The sequence below is a fragment of the Taurulus bubalis genome (genome assembly GCF_910589615.1).
Source record: "Taurulus bubalis genome assembly, chromosome: 19".
Classification (NCBI taxonomy): domain Eukaryota; kingdom Metazoa; phylum Chordata; class Actinopteri; order Perciformes; family Cottidae; genus Taurulus; species Taurulus bubalis.
The window spans coordinates 33,285-52,740 of record NC_136607.1 but is presented as its reverse complement, the minus strand read 5'-3'; the positions used below and the strand labels follow the sequence as shown (position 1 = coordinate 52,740).

The 19,456-nt window shown below is 45.4% G+C and overlaps 1 protein-coding gene across 1 annotated transcript; it reads right to left on the bottom strand.

Annotated features, from left to right (window-relative positions):
- Positions 1–3,246: 3,246 nt before the first annotated feature.
- Positions 3,247–19,389, bottom strand: fpgs (folylpolyglutamate synthase; the record flags this gene model as incomplete). The annotated part of the gene is made up of 15 exons (XM_079234848.1): positions 3,247–4,521; positions 5,008–5,074; positions 6,226–6,301; positions 6,563–6,713; positions 7,144–7,224; positions 7,361–7,508; positions 7,921–7,998; positions 8,351–8,453; positions 10,778–10,839; positions 11,136–11,213; positions 13,803–13,917; positions 15,569–15,633; positions 15,782–15,835; positions 18,841–18,969; positions 19,201–19,389. 15 exons carry the CDS (start codon positions 19,387–19,389, stop codon positions 4,166–4,168), a joined length of 1,752 nt encoding a protein of 583 aa, XP_079090974.1. The 3' UTR covers positions 3,247–4,165.
- Between the last annotated feature and the right edge of the window lie 67 nt (positions 19,390–19,456).

The following is a 19,456-nucleotide window of genomic DNA, read 5'->3' as shown; positions in this document are numbered from 1 at the left end:
TTCTTCCGGTTCCCAACTCCTCCCCTTATACGCGCAGGATCCATTTCTACCGGCGGAATGCGTCTTATTTATTTATTTATTATTTACGTCGGTATGAAATTCTGATTGTGACGTCATTATAAAATAACCCACAATATAAATATAGTTTCTCTTCATTACGTGTAAAACGTGTTTCCTCTCTCCAGCTCTCTGATTTTAATGACATACATAATACAGGTTATTGAGGGAAACAACAGATACAATCTTAGAAGACAGTAGTTTGTGGTCCTTTTGTGGTTCAAACCTACAATGAACACATTGAACCAGATGGTGAATAAGAAAACAGATTTAATATATAGCTTGAGTTTAATCTGTGACACACGCAGCACTTATTTCCGGTTTCAGTGCTGCTCGTTTCCGGTTTATCTTTAGCTATGCCGAGTGGGAATTTGCATTTCAGTGTTCCAAATGGTGTTACCAGGAAAAATAAATCATCAGGGGACCATGTACATCTGTTATAGTCAGTGTTGGGGTAATTACTCAGAAAAAGTAACTAGTTACAAGTTACTAGTTACTTCTGAAAATTAAATTGTAACTAGATTACTTTACTAGTTACTGCATTTGAAAAGTAAATTCACTACTAGTTACTTTACTTTCCATTTTTTTAAGCAAATGTACAAATTAACTGTAAAGATACCTGTACAAACATCATGGCCCTTTCATCACTTTATTTTCAATGTTCAATAAAGGGCGTCTCTTAGCCTTTCCACATAGTGTATTGTAAACATGTAAAACTAAATGGCATATAAAACTCAGCCATTAACTTGAACGAACATTAACCCTGTTCACACTGTCTGACCAAAGAAATATGCCTCACTTTAGAATCACAAACAACAGGATCCAAGAGGCTGTGTATGGTGGGGACATTCAGGTCAAACAGCACAACACATTAAAAACAGGCTTTGGGAAACATGAGACCCCACTAAACCAAACGGGGGCCGACTCCTAAGAGCAAAACCAGCTTGTTATAGGAATCATTGTAGTGGTTTAAGAAAGATAGAAACATAAATGGTACTTTTGGTGACTGGACGCTGCAGCTGAGCGGACTGATCGCTGGAGTTTCATACTAGAGTGAAGACGATCACAGATTAAACTCAAGTTATATATTAAATCTGTTAAATTATTCACCATCTGGTTCAATGTGTTCATTGTAGGTCTGAACCACAAAAGGACCTCAAACTACTGTCTTCTAAGATTGTATCTGTTGTTTCCCTCAATAACTTGTATTATGTATGTCATTAAAATCAGAGAGCTGGAGAGAGGAAACACTTTTTACACGTAATGAAGAGAAACTATATTTATATTGTGGGTTATTTTACAATGATGTCACAATCAGACTCATTCCGCCAGTAGAAACGGATCCTGCGCGTATAAGCAGGACACATCACAGTATATAAATACTCAATGCAGATTATTAAACGGTAACAGACGACAGAGAAAACATCTCCACTCTGACACTCATGATAACTGTGTCTTTATTAATGTGAGTAGTAGTTTAACACCATTAAATCAACTATTTTAAGTGCATTTTTATTGGAATGTTCGCTAAAAACTCTCCGGACAAAACTCTGCCAGCTGTTAAAGCGACTGACAGCTGATCAGATGTGATCCGATGTGATCAGATGTGATCCGCTGTCAGTCGGTCGCAGTCATCAGAAACCTACGTCTTCACGTGACGCTTCAGAGGAAAGGACGTCTCATGTCTATTAAAACATATTTCCTCGCGTCTTCTCTTGGTTGAGGGAAGCGGGGATGCGGGTTAGAGACTTGGGACCTACCTGTGACAGGTTGTTCATCAGGAAGTGTCGTGTGACTCGCGCGCCGCTAAGAGAAAACTTTTCGGACTGGTAGAAATGTCTTGAGTAACGCAGGAACGCGCGTTACTGAGGTCTAGTAAAGTAGTGAAGTTACCAATATGTTGAGTGTAATGCCTTACTTTACTTCGTTACCTATAATAGTAATTACGTTACTGTAATCCGGTACTTTGTAACTCGTTACCCCCACACTGGTTATGGTCACAAAGACACGTGCTATGAAGGGATGATGCCCATAAGCAAATACACATTACAACGAGCAACAGCTGGTCTTTAGCGGGGACCATGAACAGACAACACCATGTCAGGAGATCCTGACTTCCTGTTTCAGAGCCTGATCCAGTTCTGACTTCATGGAGAAGCTTGATACAACCATGTCTGTTTGTGTCTGCTTCATTCCTGGTCCCCAGAGGAACAGAGGCCTGAGCCTTCATTCCTGGTCCCCAGAGGATCAGAGGCCTGAGCCTTCATTCCTGGTCCCCAGAGGTCTGAGCCTTCATTCCTGGTCCCCAGAGGCCTGAGCCTTCATTCCTGGTCCCCAGAGGATCAGAGGCCTGAGCCTTCATTCCTGGTCCCCAGAGGATCAGAGGCCTGAGCCTTCATTCCTGGTCCCCAGAGGATCAGAGGCCTGAGCCTTCATTCTTGGTCCCCAGAGGAACAGAGGCCTGAGCCTTCATTCCTGGTCCCCAGAGGATCAGAGGCCTGAGCCTTCATTCTTGGTCCCCAGAGGAACAGAGGCCTGAGCCTTCATTCCTGGTCCCCAGAGGATCAGAGGCCTGAGCCTTCATTCCTGGTCCCCAGAGGATCAGAGGCCTGAGCCTTCATTCCTGGTCCCCAGAGGATCAGAGGCCTGAGCCTTCATTCCTGGTCCCCAGAGGATCAGAGGCCTGAGCCTTCATTCCTGGTCCCCAGAGGATCAGAGGCCTGAGCCTTCATTCCTGGTCCCCAGAGGATCAGAGGCCTGAGCCTTCATTCCTGGTCCCCAGAGGCTTGAGCCTTCATTCCTGGTCCCCAGGACCAGAGGCTTTGTTTCATGCGTGCACCACGTGGTCCACCTCCTACGAGCATGAACACCTATATTCAGTGTCTCCATGGCGTGACGCTGCTTGACCTCCAGTCAGAGCCCCTAGTGGAGGTCACAGCAGCTCCTCACTCAGTCACTGCGTACCAGATAACTGTTGACACAGACACTGATCTCCAGCGCCACCTCGTGGTCGGTGCTGGCGTGGCTCTGCAGGACGATGGGTTCAGGGTCCCTCTGATGGTCGTAAACAGGACTTTCTCTACAGTAGATAGAATAAAAACAATGACTAGACAGGAATCATGTCTAATAAAACATATTCGGTTCACAAAGGAGAGAATAAGAAATAATGAGGGACACAACGTACAGATCTATATTTTTAATGGACTCATTTTTAAGATGTGATATTTGACAAGTTCCATTTAAGTGCATTATCTTCATGTCTTGATTTGAAACTCTGTGGAGGTTACAGGATGAATGAATGAACTTCCTGTCAAGCCTCTGAGCATCACTGATGAATCACCATGGCAACATTAATTAACCCAAATATATTAGACCTCGTATTTTATACAGTTTCAATATTTCAAAATGAGACATAATAATGTATGTAGGACAGTGAGAATGCCAACGAGGGGTCATTTAAATATGACGACCAGTCCAGTGTAACCAGACCATAGTGACACGCATCCATCTTGTGCCGACCCTGACCATGTACACGTCAACAAACTGACCATGTACACGTCAACAAACTGACCATGTACACGTCAACAAACTGACCATGTACACGTCAACAAACTGACCATGTACACGTCAACAACAAGGTGTGTAGTGTATGAACGCACAACAGAAACCATGTCACATGAACATGACTTTCATTTGTAAAAAAACAAGTTAAAGGGAATAGTCAAGAGTTCCAAACAGATTGTAAAAACTAAAAACTCAACTCCATGAAGCTCTTTTTTGGTGCAATTAAATGAAAGTTGTAATAACCGAGCACACTGGGCTGTAAAGGAAGTACCTTCACTTCACGTAAACTTGTTTGGCTTCAAGTAAGACTAGAAAGTGCGAGCTGTAAGGCTCTGGTGAAGCTTTCAGGAGGACTGGAGCTGCTTGGGGCTCCTAGCGTCGACACCTGGGGGAGCTAATCCCTCTCAGGCCCTGTCCAAGAGGACCTCAAACACCTGAAGTCCCCGTCCAAGAGAGGACCTCAAAACCCTTTTCTAGACCGACACAGGCCGTCCCTTTTCTCTTCGTGTAGGCAGTGGCGGCGTCTAGACAGTCTGATGGTGGGTTACTTGGAGGACGCCGGGTCCAGGTGCTTGAGGACGCCTCCCACGAGGTGGAGGCTCCCGGTGATGAGGACGTGGATCTCGGCCGCGTCGCAGAGCGGAGCGGCTTGGGTCGTGATGCTGGGTTTAACTGGAGAGTCTCTCTTGGCCGGGTCGGCCAGCACCGGATCCCGGCCCTGGGTGATCCACTGGAGGGCGCTGAGGATGCAGGGAAAGACCAGCGTGTCGGCCCTCCTCTCAGGGGCCCGCCGGTCCTCAATGAGCAGCGCAGGACCTTTGTTGTGGAGATGCCAGCTTCTCTCGTTGTTCAGGCAGCGAGTCAACATGTTCTCCACCGAGACGTTGAAGTTCTGCTGGTCTGAGGAGGACGGGAACAGGATGAGATCAAGTGTTACAGATGGCACCATTTTAAAATCTCTCTAGATCTATAGCAATAGTTCAACATTCTGGAAAATGTGCTTCTTGGCTTTCTTTATTCTCATTTTAAAAAGACAATCAGTTCGTTTTATTTCAGCAGTGTGTGCAGTGACTGCTTAATGAAGTGATGTCGTCAAACTGAGGTTCAGGGTTCGTTCCATTCACCAAAACCTGTGCTGCCAGAGCGCTTCATCAAGAAACCTCAACCAGGGGGGACGAACTCGTCCACTGACCCTGACTGCTCTGTAAGCACTCTGCTCCTCTCAGTCTCAGGAAATAAAGCAAACAGCATATTGCTCTAAATGCTCAACTATTCCTTTAAATGAGCCACTGGCTGTCCAGAAGAGGGAATGGGCCTCAACACCACTGATACCAGTGAAGCACTCCAATGCGTCAACAGGCAGAAACAACGGCTCCATGACCTCACCTGCATTGCAGGAAGCGACGGCTTCAGTGATGTTTGGGCAGAACACAGCAAAATCAAAGTGACACGGCTGAAAGAAAAGAGAAAGTCAACAACATAAACGTGTGTACTGACTGTATGTAGCGGTGTCAGGTTACATCTTAAATATCAAACCATTCTCTTGAATAAAAACAACACAAATAGCAGTAATAATTATTTTTATCAACGTTAAAGGAACCAGAATCAACATGTTAGTAAAATAAAAAAGGTTCATATTTGCATTGTGATGATCTTTACTAATGCAGCAGCAGAACGAGTGGCAGCTGGTTGACACACTTAATATAACTAGTAATAGCCTATTGGGTTCTGTCCTCATTACAATAATACAGTCGGCTGGGTCAGAAGTCATGTGTGAAGTCATCAGTCTCGTGTTTTCCGCTTGAAACAATCCAGTGCAAACGCTCATTACTAAACTATGTGGTCAAGTTTGAGCTCAGAATTATTATAACTTTTAATATAAGTGTTGGTCCGAATCACCCGATAGAAAAATGGAGCCTTTGGTTTGGGAGCGTCCATATGACCCATCAGTGACTCCCTGATGGGGAACGTCTCCTCCATGGGGAGGTCAAGCTTCCGTTAATGAGCTGCTCTCATCTCCTCCACTGGGCTTCAGAGCCGTGACCAGTTGTTTAGTGTGGAGCACCGGAGAGGAAAGACGTCAGACTACGACAGTCAAACGGCACAAGAAGCCTAACCCTACTTTACAATAACCCAGCCCATGTTTACATCATTAAACTCAATACGTCTGCATTAAGGTCAGTTAAATGATGAACAGTGGCATCAGAGGAACTACGTTATTTCCACAGGCAATACTTTCTCCAGGAGAACCAGCTACTTCTACTACTTCCGCTCATGGCTGCTCTGCCTCCTGGTGGACAGCTGATGACGGTGCAGTACAGCCTACAGCCCCGAGGAGCCTCATGTAGACACGAGTCATGGAGACCAGCATCCGACTGCCCATTCAAAGCATTCTAGTGCCCTCTGAGGCAACAGAAAAATCAACTGAACTGAATGAGTGCTATCTGCTATAGCTCCCATAGAGAGCAGTGCATTGGGATGCATGTGTTACAGAGAGGAGCAGCACAGAGGCTTCACTACACGGTCTTTAAATGGATGATAGTTATGGATGAGGAGACACCGTCAATGCTGTGAACATACTCTTCAGGTTAGACTTGTACTCACCACTAGTAGTTTCAGCATAGCTGGAGAGTCTCTCTCCCCGGTGGCGTTGAACAGCAACACTCTGGCCACAGGTCCACTAAACAAAACATGCTTTAAATCAGTCCTGTTAAGCAAAGTCTGCTTCTGTAGCATCAGAAACCATTAAGCGGTCTGATTTCCCCTTTTCCACCAAGAAGCAACATTAGGACGAGCGAGCTGAGCTACAGCTACACGTAATGATGTGTTAACCCTAACCAGGAGGCTGGAGTGCTTCATGTCTGCAGGTGGTGACAGAGTGATGCATGTGTGATGCATGTTAGAGCAGCTCCGGTGAGGTAGCTGCACGTACAGCACTCACCTGGCCCTCCTCTCCTGCTGGGTGGCCGTCTCTCTGAACCAGTGCACACAGGCGGTCATGCTGCGCATGGTGTGAGCTCCGTCCAGGAAGTAGGTGACTGCTCCGTGTTTCAGAGTCTGATTCCTTCCAGGCCACTCTGTGTCTGCCAGACCTGAGCAAACATGTACTACTATCACACGTTTGAAACCAAGACCACGTCATGTTTACATTCTGTAAATATGACTTGCAGAGGTAGTAACTGCTTTAGGCTCATTTCTCAATGTAAACATTTAAAAAAAAAAAAAAAAAAAAAAAGGCACTAGGGTTGTTCCTTAAACAATATACAACAAATCTCTTTAGTTTGCAAGCAATGTTGTTATTTTAACTGAAATAACCCAATCAATCAATATCTAATGACATCAAAGCTTGTAAACCATGTGGATGTTGTTCAAGCCAACCAATAGTAGCTTATTATTACATTACTACACTATTAAATGATTATTACTTTCACAGCTGCTAATGCTGCAGAAGAATGTCCCAATGTGAGCTGTGACGGCTCTCAGACCTGAACCCCCTGACCCTTTGCGCTCTGATGCCCTCACCCTTCTTCATGATGGGGCTGGGCTTGAAGGGAGCCGCCTGCTGGACCGCCGGGTCCTCCTCACCTGAGGGGAGGCTCTCACCTGTTGAGCAGACAGGAGATGTGAAGACTGATCCACATGGAATACAGTCAGACGTAGCGTTAGCGCCGCATTAGGTCATTTACAGAAGAAGACGCACGAGGTGCTGCTAACCCTCGTCATACAGATCACATCCCACCTGGTAGACATCTTCTCTGCAGCCAGGAGCGACTCAGCTGGAGGGCCAGGGAGGCGTTGGACCGCTGGTGCTGCCCGGCTAGGCCCAGACGCAGGGGCCCACAGTCTGCCTGGTAGTCCTCCAGCTCTGGACACACCCACAGAGGACACTGCCACAAAACAACAGCGTTACACCAGGGGTGGGCAATTCATTTTCCAAGGGGCCACATGAGAAATTTGGACCGTTGTGGAGGGCCGAACCAATTCTGAACTTAATTCAATTAACTCAATATGAATGTTATTCATTTATTAAAAAAACTGTAAATTATATTGTTTTGAGCTGCTACTGGTAAGAATACATGTTACAATAAGGCTATGAAAATAAGTAAAAAATGTAATGTCATTTTTTTAAGATTTTTTTAAACCTTACATTAAATATGTATGTTAAAGACCAGCAATTTATTAACTTTAAACAAAAGCAATAAGTGCTTTTGATGTTTTCCAGTTCAGTTGTTCTTACTCTGTGAGAAAAGTCCAGTCTGTGTTGACTAGAAAAACGCTGTACCATTACTGGTAACTTACCCTCGTCTCTGTGGCCCGGCTCCCCAGCACAGCCATGGCATCCTCTGGCTGCTTGACCGTGAAGGCAGGAACCCCAGGCTGGAAACACACCCACATGAGGAACAGCCAATGGACACAGAGCAGCCGACAAGCACAACAATGAGTCCTTGTATTCTTAACGTCTCCTCATCAAGGCAGAATTTAAGCATTAAAAACGTAACGCACCGTTTAGGTTTATCCTTGACCTAAAAATACTTACAAGCATTTTCAGCACTTTCAAATAAAATTCATCAGTGGATGGAGTTTACTCAGTTTGGGTTGGAATAAAATCAACAAAAACAACTACATGACAACGTAGCAAACTCCCTCTGCTAATGAAGCCTGCAAGAGGAAGCAGTCGTACTCATTCAACATGTAGTGCCAGCACACATTACTGATGCAGTCAACACACCTTGAAGATGCCTCCTTTCTGCCAGGCGATCTTCTCAATGGTGTCTCCAAGAATCTGAGTGTGGTCTATACCCAGAGAGGAGACGCCACACACCCACGGCCTCCTGTGGACACAACCAAAGAACGTGGCAAACAACTTCATGGTGACAGTAAATACACAACTTCAGGTGGCAATGAATCACGAGAGGCCCCGCCTTACGAGCACAATACCAAGGCACCATATTATTGGGTTTTAAACCATCAGATAAGAATCCACTTTCTGAAGCAGGCTAAAAGAGCTCAAAAAGTCTTAAATAGAACCGTCTGAAGCTGAAAGATCTCAAAAAGTCTTAAATAGAACCGTCTGAAGCTGAAAGATCTCAAAAAGTCTTAAATAGAACCGTCTGAAGCTGAAAGATCCCATAAAGCCTTAAATAGAACCGTCTGAAGCTGAAAGATCTCAAAAAGTCTTAAATAGAACCGTCTGAAGCTGAAAGATCTCAAAAAGTCTTAAATAGAACCGTCTGAAGCTGAAAGATCCCATAAAGTCTTAAATAGAACCGTCTGAAGCTGAAAGATCTCAAAAAGTCTTAAATAGAACCGTCTGAAGCTAAAAGATCTCAAAAAGTCTTAAATAGAACCGTCTGAAGCTGAAAGATCTCAAAAAGTCTTAAATAGAACCGTCTGAAGCTGAAAGATCTCAAAAAGCCGTAAATAGAACCGTCTGAAGCTAAAAGATCTCAAAAAGCCACAGGTCACAAGAAAAGAAGTTACATCTGGTGTGAAACGACCACAGCGTTTCATAAAAACAACGTCATACCAAGTCAGACATGGTGGAGGTGTGACGTCGCTTTGCAGCGCCAAAACGACTTGCCATAATTGATGGAACCATGAATTCTGCGCTCCACCAGAGAACCCTGAAGGAGAACGCTTCAGGTCGTGACCTCGGGTTCTGATTAAGCTAGATTAAGGTTTTGGCGTGGCCGAGTCAAAGTCCAGAGAAGCTGTGATGTGACCTGAAACAAGCCGTTTATGCTGGAAAACCACCTCCTCCTTTACAGGAAGAGCAGCACCATGACCGGTTGTCACTCTGCAGTTGTGAACCAGCTGAATTATTATCTTGGCATTTGCTTTATTTGATGATCTGAATCATTCAATTGTGACAAATATGCAAAGAAAACAAGAAACCAGGAAGGAGCCATTTTGAAATGCAGGGAGACATTCCTAACATGAACAGCGAGACATTTTGTTTGTTCAGTTAAAAGTACCTTCCATATTGTCTTCATGTTTAAATTTAATAAGATACGAGGCTTACAATGGCCAACGATGAGCAACACTCAGTGCTAAAGCACCATGACATTCAGTAAATATTTTACAGAACTAGTAGTTAGTTATTAGTAAAAACATAGCAATGCACTCAGTTGCATAATCAGTGGGGCTTCAGACTTTGGCCCAATAGTACAACACGATATGGTCTGTTAGAGGGAGCAGCACTCACTGGGTAACCTGATACAACCTGATACAACCTGGGTTCTCACCAGAGACACTTATTTACTAATGCTTAACATTGACAGTCACACACACACACACACACACCTGCAAGTGTTCTCAGCGCTCTAAGATAGAAGCTGTTCATCAAGCACCTGTTATTGTGATACTACAGCAGCCTTTATTTGGTCCAGACCGATATAGATATTACAGCTTGTGTGAAGTAAAGAGACATTTCAGTCATGCACAGCTAAATTCTCTAATAAGTAACACGTCGTTGCTCTTTTACAGACAGACCATCTTTGTTCAGGAGTGTCTAATCTGAAGTCTGGCTTGTAGCTCCGCCACTGCTTCAGCCAATCGGCTTGTAGCTCCGCCACTGCTTCAGCCAATCGGCTTGTAGCTCCGCCACTGCTTCAGCCAATCGGCTTGTAGCTCCGCCACTGCTTCAGCCAATCGGCTTGTAGCTCCGCCACTGCTTCAGCCAATCGGCTTGTAGCTCCGCCACTGCTTCAGCCAATCGGCTTGTAGCTCCGCCACTGCTTCAGCCAATCGGCTTGTAGCTCCGCCACTGCGAGCTAAACACTCAAAGTCAGACTGTTTGTGTCCTGGCTCCTCAATGGTGGAATGAACTCCCCATTGACATCAGAAAGTCTCTACATCTTCCACCGTGAACTAAAATCACTTCTTTCAGACTCCACCTCAAGGAAAGAAAATTCAATAGAAAAGCACTTTGGTAGCGCTTACCTAAAGCACTTTGGTAGCGCTTACCTAAAGCACTTTGGTAGCGCTTCCCTAAAGCACTTTGGTAGTTTGGCTTGAACTGAACTTTCTGGGTTTGTCTCATGGTTGAATGCACTTATTGTAAGTCTCTTTGGATAAAAGAGTCAGCTAAATGAAATGCACTTCCAGCCTGAAAGAGCAGGTAAATAACCATTGCTTTGTAAATATTGAGTCTTACCTTATAATGTTGGTGCAGTCATATGCACCACCAATCCCAACTTCAATTACAGCCAAATCCACCTGGACAACAGACAGAGTTCTTTAGATTCCAAGGAAGTTTAAGAATTTAAGTAAAAACCTTTTGCCCTACTAGAAGACTTGAAGTCAGTCGATTAGTCTGTCCATCAAACACAATGATGCACATGACATCAGTCTACAGGCCAGACAGTTCATTGTGGACCATTGAGATCTCTAAAGACAACTTAGTAGAAACTTATCAGGTTCACACGCGTTTACCTTCAGTGACAAATGATGAGTGTTAAGTTCAATTCCCATGAGCTGAGTGCTAAGAAGACAGCAGAGGCCTGCTAGCATACCTTCTCCTGAAGGAACACATGGAAGGCCAAGATGGTGAGGAAACGGAAGTACGCCGGCATCGTCCCTCCATGGGCGTCCTGAAGGTCAAGAGAGGGGAAGAACATGACTGAGGTTGCTCACAAAGTGAATAAGCAATCAAATAGACCAGCTAATGCAAGAGCTTACATGGCGTTTTGTAGATCATAATATCAGCGCTACAAAGAATCCTCATGGAATATGAGTTTTGGGGGAATCAATAATCACTTTACATTCAGCCATTCATCTGTGCCAGTGACTGTTTGATAGCACCACTGTGTCAGAATCAATAGAATGATGTAAACAGGTCAAATGACTTGATTACTGTGTCAAGTATCTGATGATATGGTTTCTCTGGATGGCATCGCTCTGGCATCCACCACCACCGTAAGGAATCTCTGAGTTATTTTTGACCAGGACCTGTCCTTTGGCTCTCACGTGAAACAGATCTCAAGGACCGCCTTTTTTCACCTACAGAACATTTAAATAATCCGGCACATCCTGTCTCAAAGCGATGCAGAAACATTGATCCACACATTTGTTACTTCAAGACTGGATTACTGTAACTCCGTATTATCAGGCTGCTCCGGTAAATCCCTTGTGTCTCTCCAGTTGATCCAGAATGCTGCAGCTCGTGTACTAACGAGGAAGAGAGATCACATTACTCATGTACTAGCCACTCTCCACTGGCTTCCTGTAAGATCGAGAATCATATTTAAAATCCTTCTCCTTACCTACAAAGCCTTAACTGGTGATGCACCATCATATCTTAAGGACCTTACAGTGCCATATTACCCCACGAGAGCATTACGCTCACTAAATGCAGGGTTACTTGTGGTTCCCAGAGTGTTAAAAAGTAGGTTGGGGGCTAGAGCTTTCAGTTATCGGGCTCCTCTTCTGTGGAATCAGCTTCCACTTTCAGTCCGGGGGGCAGACAGTCACCTCATTTAAGAGTAGACTTAAGACTTTCCTCTTTGATGGCGCTTATAGTTAGGGCTGGCTCAGGTTTGCCCTGGTCCAGCCCCTAGATATGCTGCTATAGGCCTAGACTGCTGGGGGACATCTTAGGATACACTGAGCTCCTCCTCTCCTTCTCTTTCGCTCCTCCTCTCCTCCTCTTCTTCTTTCTCTCCTTCTGGATAAATGATTGTCTCTTCAATGCACATTACTAACTCTACTTTCTTTTTCCATGGATTCGTGGCTGCCTGGAACCGTTCCTGCCTCCTGCCATGGCCCTGCTGATGCCCCTCCTCTCTACCTCCTTCTGCTTCATGGATCATGGCTATCTGGATCATGCCTACTACTCATATGAATAATTTCTGTCACATTCATGTAATGTGCTGTAACTGTTACGTTATTCATTCTGGTCACATGACATCTATTGCTTCTGTCCATCCGGGGAGAGGGATCCTCCTCTGTTGCTCTCCCTCAGGTTTCTTCCCCTTTTTTCCCTGTGAAAGGGTTTTTACTATCTTTATTGGGGGAGTTTTTCCTGATCCGATGTGAGGTCCCGGGACAGGATGTTATGTTACAGATTGTAAAGCCCTCCGAGGCAAACTTGTATTTGTGATGTTGGGCTATACAAAATAAACTGAATTGAATTAATGTGAAAGGTGATAATTTCCCTCAGCTCTGCAGAGAGAAATGATCTTTCCACTCATCTTTCTGGTTTTACAGCTTTTCTTTCTTCTGACCGCTCAGCGTTCAACAATACTGGTCACCATTCTCCCATTGATGGGCCGACTGCCCACCAGTAGACACAGCGACGCTCTAAGGTCACGGTCCGAGGAGGCCAACAGGACCACATCGTCTGCAAATAGCAGAGAGGCGATCCAGAGACCCAGAACCTGACGTTCTCCAACCCCCAGCTGCGCCTAGAGATCCTGTCCATGAAGTCAGGGACAGGACCTGGCAGCCTAAATGGAGGCCAACACCCACCGGGAACGTGTCTGATTTATTACGGGGATACGAACACAACTCCTACTGCAGTACAGAGACCGGACGGTCCAACGGGTCCGGCACCCCTTACTCCCACAAAACCGCCAGAGCGACCCGATAGAAAACCTTCTCCAAGTCCACAAAGCACATGCAAGTATAAAATAAACTGAATGTAGACTGGTTGGGCGAACTCCCAGGATCCCTCCAGTAGTCTTGGCGTTGGCTACCATGTCAGATCAGATGTTGAATTGTAAAAGGACACACCCAGTCCGACCTGCAGGACCTCCTTAAACATAATACTCCACTCAACTTCCAGAATAACAGAATCAAAGCTTTCATCTCTGCAGTTCAATGCAGTTGCGGTTCATGGTTTCTGTGTTTCCAGCAATGCTTGGCAATCACACACATTTTCTGCCGGAAATATATTTCTAGTCTCTAAGTGGGATTACTTCTATATTTAAAAGAATTACCCAATTTGTCTAAAAGACTCAAACTGCACATGACTTGTGTTAATGTGTCCCATGCTGGTCATGCTCATCCTGACATGAGGGCTCTCATTTACTGTTGACTTCATTACAGGCTGTGACACAGATTAAACTGACATGAATAGCCATGCCTAGTCTGGGAGTCAGGTTTCTTTCCAGTTGGTCATTTTCAGTTAAACAGACATGTCAAACTGAAGGGAATGTTTTCAAACTATAATCTCCACCTACTTTAGTTTCATCCAGCCGTCCATAAACCTGCCAGAAGTACTTAGTGAAGAGGTCTTTTCCAATGGGCTGTCCGTTGATTCGGATCCTCTCTCTGACTTGAACCAAATGTGGGGAACTGAAACCAAGCAAGGAGAACCAAAGGAGTGTTTAGTCACTGACTGAATGAGAAGTACAGCAACACCATGGCAAGCTGCATCAATATGAATGTTTCCCGATTGTTACATAGAGCTGCAAGTGTAATAAAACAAATTCACAGACGAATATCAATGATGTATGTGGCCACATGTGGCACTTTAAATAAATGATGAAATGCTATTCAAATGAGTCACTAATGACATGAATAGCATAAAAACAAGTCAACCTCCACAGTCAATCTTTTAGATGAAGGTTCTTTGGAAGATGAACTTGTTCCAGAATGATGGAAGAGGAAAGTGTAGAGAAGGAAAGGAACTCCTGTTTAGAAGAAACCACATCCTCTGGTGAACATGGAGCAGTGCTGTGCATGGATCAATGAGCTGGTGAACATGGTGGAGCAGTGCTGTGCATGGATCAATGAGCTGGTGAACATGGTGGAGCAGTGCTGTGCATGGATCAATGAGCTGGTGAACATGGTGGAGCAGTGCTGTGCATGGATCAATGAACTGGTGAACATGGAGCAGTGCTGTGCATGGATCAATGAGCTGGTGAACATGGTGGAGCAGTGCTGTGCATGGATCAATGAACTGGTGAACATGGAGCAGTGCTGTGCATGGATCAATGTGCTGGTGAACATGGTGGAGCAGTGCTGTGCATGGATCAATGAACTGGTGAACATGGAGCAGTGCTGTGTATGGATCAATGAACTGGTGAACATGGTGTTCATTGGTGATGTCACAGCTGGCAGAATCAGCAGGATAGTTTTGAGGTGTTTAGGGCGATACTCTCTAAGATTCCGCCAAATGCTGCAAAACTGATTGGACGGTGCTTCTCAGTGCAGATGGATAATGACCCAAACACACTGAGAACAGCCCAAGAGCTTCAAGGAAAAAATAATGGAATATCTTCAATGGCCAACGTCACCTGATCTCAACCCAAGTGAGCTTTTCATTTCCTTCTGATAAAAGTGAAGCAGAAACACAAACCAGCATCACTGAAGGAGGCTGCAGAAAGGCTGCAGAGCTTCAAGGGAGGAGACTCAGCGCTGGTGAGGACTACGGGTTTAAGACTTCAGGAAATCATTGACTGCAAAGGATTTCCCTCAAAATATTAAAAATGATCACTATAGTCACTACTATGTTAGTTTGTCCTCTGAAAATGTGTACAAATGGCTGTAATTCCTAAACGGTTAATACTATATTTTAGTAATATCCATCGAATTAAAGCTGAGAGTCTATACTTCAACCACATATTGACGGCATCATTGTATAGCTCACCCTTCACCCTGGCAGCAGTCTGATGAGCCAGGACAAGTGAACAACACCTGTACGGCCTTTACTATGAATAATGACGGACAGAAGCCCATCTCTGTTGCAAGACATCTACTGTAAATTGTTCAAGAGTACCTGTATCTAGCATCACCTCTTGAGCAGCATCCATGTATCTGTGAGGACAACTTGAAGCCTCACATCACTTCCTTACCTGAAGGTCTGCAGAGCGTACGCTACACCTTAAGCTATGGGTCGTTGAACTGGTTATGTCCCTCTATACGGTTTCTAAACTGAAAGCATGAGCCCATGTACTGACCACCTCCCCCCTCCAATGAGTGTGTTGATACGCTGTAATTTTACCTGTAAAATCCGGTGCGAAAGCCATAACTTCTCAGAATCTGCTCGGTGAACGCACACGTTGACCCCTGAAAGATAAATACACACTTAGAGAACACTGGTCACAACAGGTCACATGACCCGTCAAGGATTGCATGTGTGAATTGAATGTGAATTTAGGAATAGTCTTGGATCAAACAGTGCTCTAAAAAGCTCCACAGGAAACCAACAGCTCACCTTGCCCTTTGTTCCCGTCACGTGAATGATGTTGAGATGGTCGAGTTCCTCCACCTTTAAACAGACAACAACATGCTGACAGAAGGAAATAAATACTATCAGCAGACAACGGCAACAGCAGGGAGGCAACACTGTTTATAGCCGTTAGCACGGTGGAGGTAACACTCTTTATAACTGTTAGCAGGGTGGAGGCAACACTCTTTATAACTGTTACTTAGCAGGGTGGAGGCAACACTCTTTATAACTGTTACTTAGCAGGGTGGAGGTAACACTCTTTATAGCCGTTAGCAGGGTGGAGGTAACACTCTTTATAACTGTTACTTAGCAGGGTTGAGGCAACACTCTTTCTAACCGTTAGCAGGGTGGAGGCAACACTCTTTCTAACCGTTAGCAGGGTGGAGGCAACACTCTTTCTAACCGTTAGCAGGGTGGAGGTAACACTCTTTCTAACCGTTAGCAGGGTGGAGGTAACACTCTTTATAGCCGTTAGCAGGGTGGAGGTAACACTCTTTATAACTGTTACTTAGCAGGGTTGAGGCAACACTCTTTCTAACCGTTAGCAGGGTGGAGGTAACACTCTTTCTAACCGTTAGCAGGGTGGAGGTAACACTCTTTCTAACCGTTAGCAGGGTGGAGGTAACACTCTTTATAACCGTTAGCACGGTGGAGGTAACACTCTTTATAACCGTTAGCACGGTGGAGGTAACACTCTTTATAACCGTTAGCACGGTGGAGGTAACTCTTTATAACTGTTACTTAGCAGGGTGGAGGTAACACTCTTTATAACCGTTACTTAGCAGGGTGGAGGTAACACTCTTTATAACCGTTACTTAGCAGGGTGGAGGTAACTCTTTATAACTGTTACTTAGCAGGGTGGAGGTAACACTCTTTATAACTGTTAGCAGGGTGGAGGTAACACTCTTTATAACCGTTAGCAGGGTGGAGGTAACACTCTTTATAACCGTTAGCAGGGTGGAGGTAACTCTTTATAACTGTTACTTAGCAGGGTGGAGGTAACACTCTTTATAACCGTTAGCAGGGTGGAGGTAACACTCTTTATAACCGTTAGCAGGGTGGAGGCAACACTCTTTATAACCGTTAGCAGGGTGGAGGCAACACTCTTTATAACCGTTAGCAGGGTGGAGGTAACACTCTTTATAACTGTTAGCAGGGTGGAGGTAACACTCTTTATAACTGTTACTTAGCAGGGTGGAGGTAACACTCTTTATAACCGCTAGCAGGGTGGAGGCAACACTCTTTATAACTGTTACTTAGCAGGGTGGAGGTAACACTCTTTATAACCGTTAGCAGGGTGGAGGCAACACTCTTTATAACTGTTACTTAGCAGGGTGGAGGTAACACTCTTTATAACCGCTAGCAGGGTGGAGGCAACACTCTTTATAACTGTTACTTAGCAGGGTGGAGGTAACACTCTTTATAACCGTTAGCACGGTGGAGGTAACTCTTTATAACTGTTACTTAGCAGGGTGGAGGTAACACTCTTTATAACCGTTACTTAGCAGGGTGGAGGTAACACTCTTTATAACTGTTACTTAGCAGGGTGGAGGTAACACTCTTTATAACCGTTAGCAGGGTGGAGGTAACACTCTTTATAACCGTTAGCAGGGTGGAGGCAACACTCTTTATAACCGTTAGCAGGGTGGAGGTAACACTCTTTATAACTGTTACTTAGCAGGGTGGAGGTAACACTCTTTATAACCGTTAGCAGGGTGGAGGTAACACTCTTTATAACTGTTACTTAGCAGGGTGGAGGTAACACTCTTTATAACCGTTACTTAGCAGGGTGGAGGTAACACTCTTTATAACCGTTACTTAGCAGGGTGGAGGTAACTCTTTATAACTGTTACTTAGCAGGGTGGAGGTAACACTCTTTATAACTGTTAGCAGGGTGGAGGTAACACTCTTTATAACCGTTAGCAGGGTGGAGGTAACACTCTTTATAACCGTTAGCAGGGTGGAGGTAACTCTTTATAACTGTTACTTAGCAGGGTGGAGGTAACACTCTTTATAACCGTTAGCAGGGTGGAGGTAACACTCTTTATAACCGTTAGCAGGGTGGAGGCAACACTCTTTATAACCGTTAGCAGGGTGGAGGCAACACTCTTTATAACCGTTAGCAGGGTGGAGGTAACACTCTTTATAACTGTTAGCAGGGTGGAGGTAACACTCTTTATAACTGTTACTTAGCAGGGTGGAGGTAACACTCTTTATAACCGCTAGCAGGGTGGAGGCAACACTCTTTATAACTGTTACTTAGCAGGGTGGAGGTAACACTCTTTATAACCGTTAGCAGGGTGGAGGCAACACTCTTTATAACTGTTACTTAGCAGGGTGGAGGTAACACTCTTTATAACCGCTAGCAGGGTGGAGGCAACACTCTTTATAACTGTTACTTAGCAGGGTGGAGGTAACACTCTTTATAACCGTTAGCACGGTGGAGGTAACTCTTTATAACTGTTACTTAGCAGGGTGGAGGTAACACTCTTTATAACCGTTACTTAGCAGGGTGGAGGTAACACTCTTTATAACTGTTACTTAGCAGGGTGGAGGTAACACTCTTTATAACCGTTAGCAGGGTGGAGGTAACACTCTTTATAACCGTTAGCAGGGTGGAGGCAACACTCTTTATAACCGTTAGCAGGGTGGAGGCAACACTCTTTATAACCGTTAGCAGGGTGGAGGCAACACTCTTTATAACCGTTAGCAGGGTGGAGGCAACACTCTTTATAACTGTTAGCAGGGTGGAGGTAACACTCTTTATAACCGTTAGCAGGGTGGAGGTAACACTCTTTATAACCGTTAGCAGGGTGGAGGTAACACTCTTTATAACTGTTACTTAGCAGGGTGGAGGTAACACTCTTTATAACTGTTACTTAGCAGGGTGGAGGTAACACTCTTTATAACTGTTACTTAGCAGGGTGGAGGTAACACTCTTTATAACTGTTACTTAGCAGGGTGGAGGTAACACTCTTCATAGCCGTTAGCAGGGTGGAGGCAACACTCTTTATAACCGTTAGCAGGGTGGAGGTGGGACTCACCGAGAGGCCGGCTCGCTGCAGGAAGCCCCTCATGGCCTGCAGCTGCAGCTGAGGCAGGCTCCGCTCCCGGCGTACCTGCTCCAGAGCTCCGGCGTTGGTCTGCAGAGTGTTCAGCGTGCAGACGGCGTCCTGCAGGAGAGCAGAGAGTCACGTTTAGAGCACAGCCTGGTGCTGGGGAGTAAACCACTGGTCCAGACCACGTGTCCCCTCACTGAGGTGTGGACGTGGGCTCAGTCCACACGGGACCGGTCCGGGTCCAGTCCCTCCAGTAGTGTCCTACAGTGTCCGCCATGTGTCTATGTCTATAGGGTCAGCTAGCCGGTGGCTAGCCGCTAGCAGCCGGCGCACGGGTGACGGTACCTGGTACTCCATGCCGGGTGTCTGCCGGGCCGTCATGGTGCTGTAGTCCCGGTAGTCCCGCGCTGAAGGGCCCGTCAGACTGCAGGTCCAGTCCCGCGTTGTTCCCGTCAGACTACAGGTCGAGTCCCGCCGTCGGAGCCGCGCGGCACTCACGGAGCCCCGTTGCCACGCGCGCCTCAGCAGCATCATGGCGCGTGGAGCTGTCACAGGAAGCTGCTGACGTCACGACACGCCCACCTCCCTCATACGCTTTTAC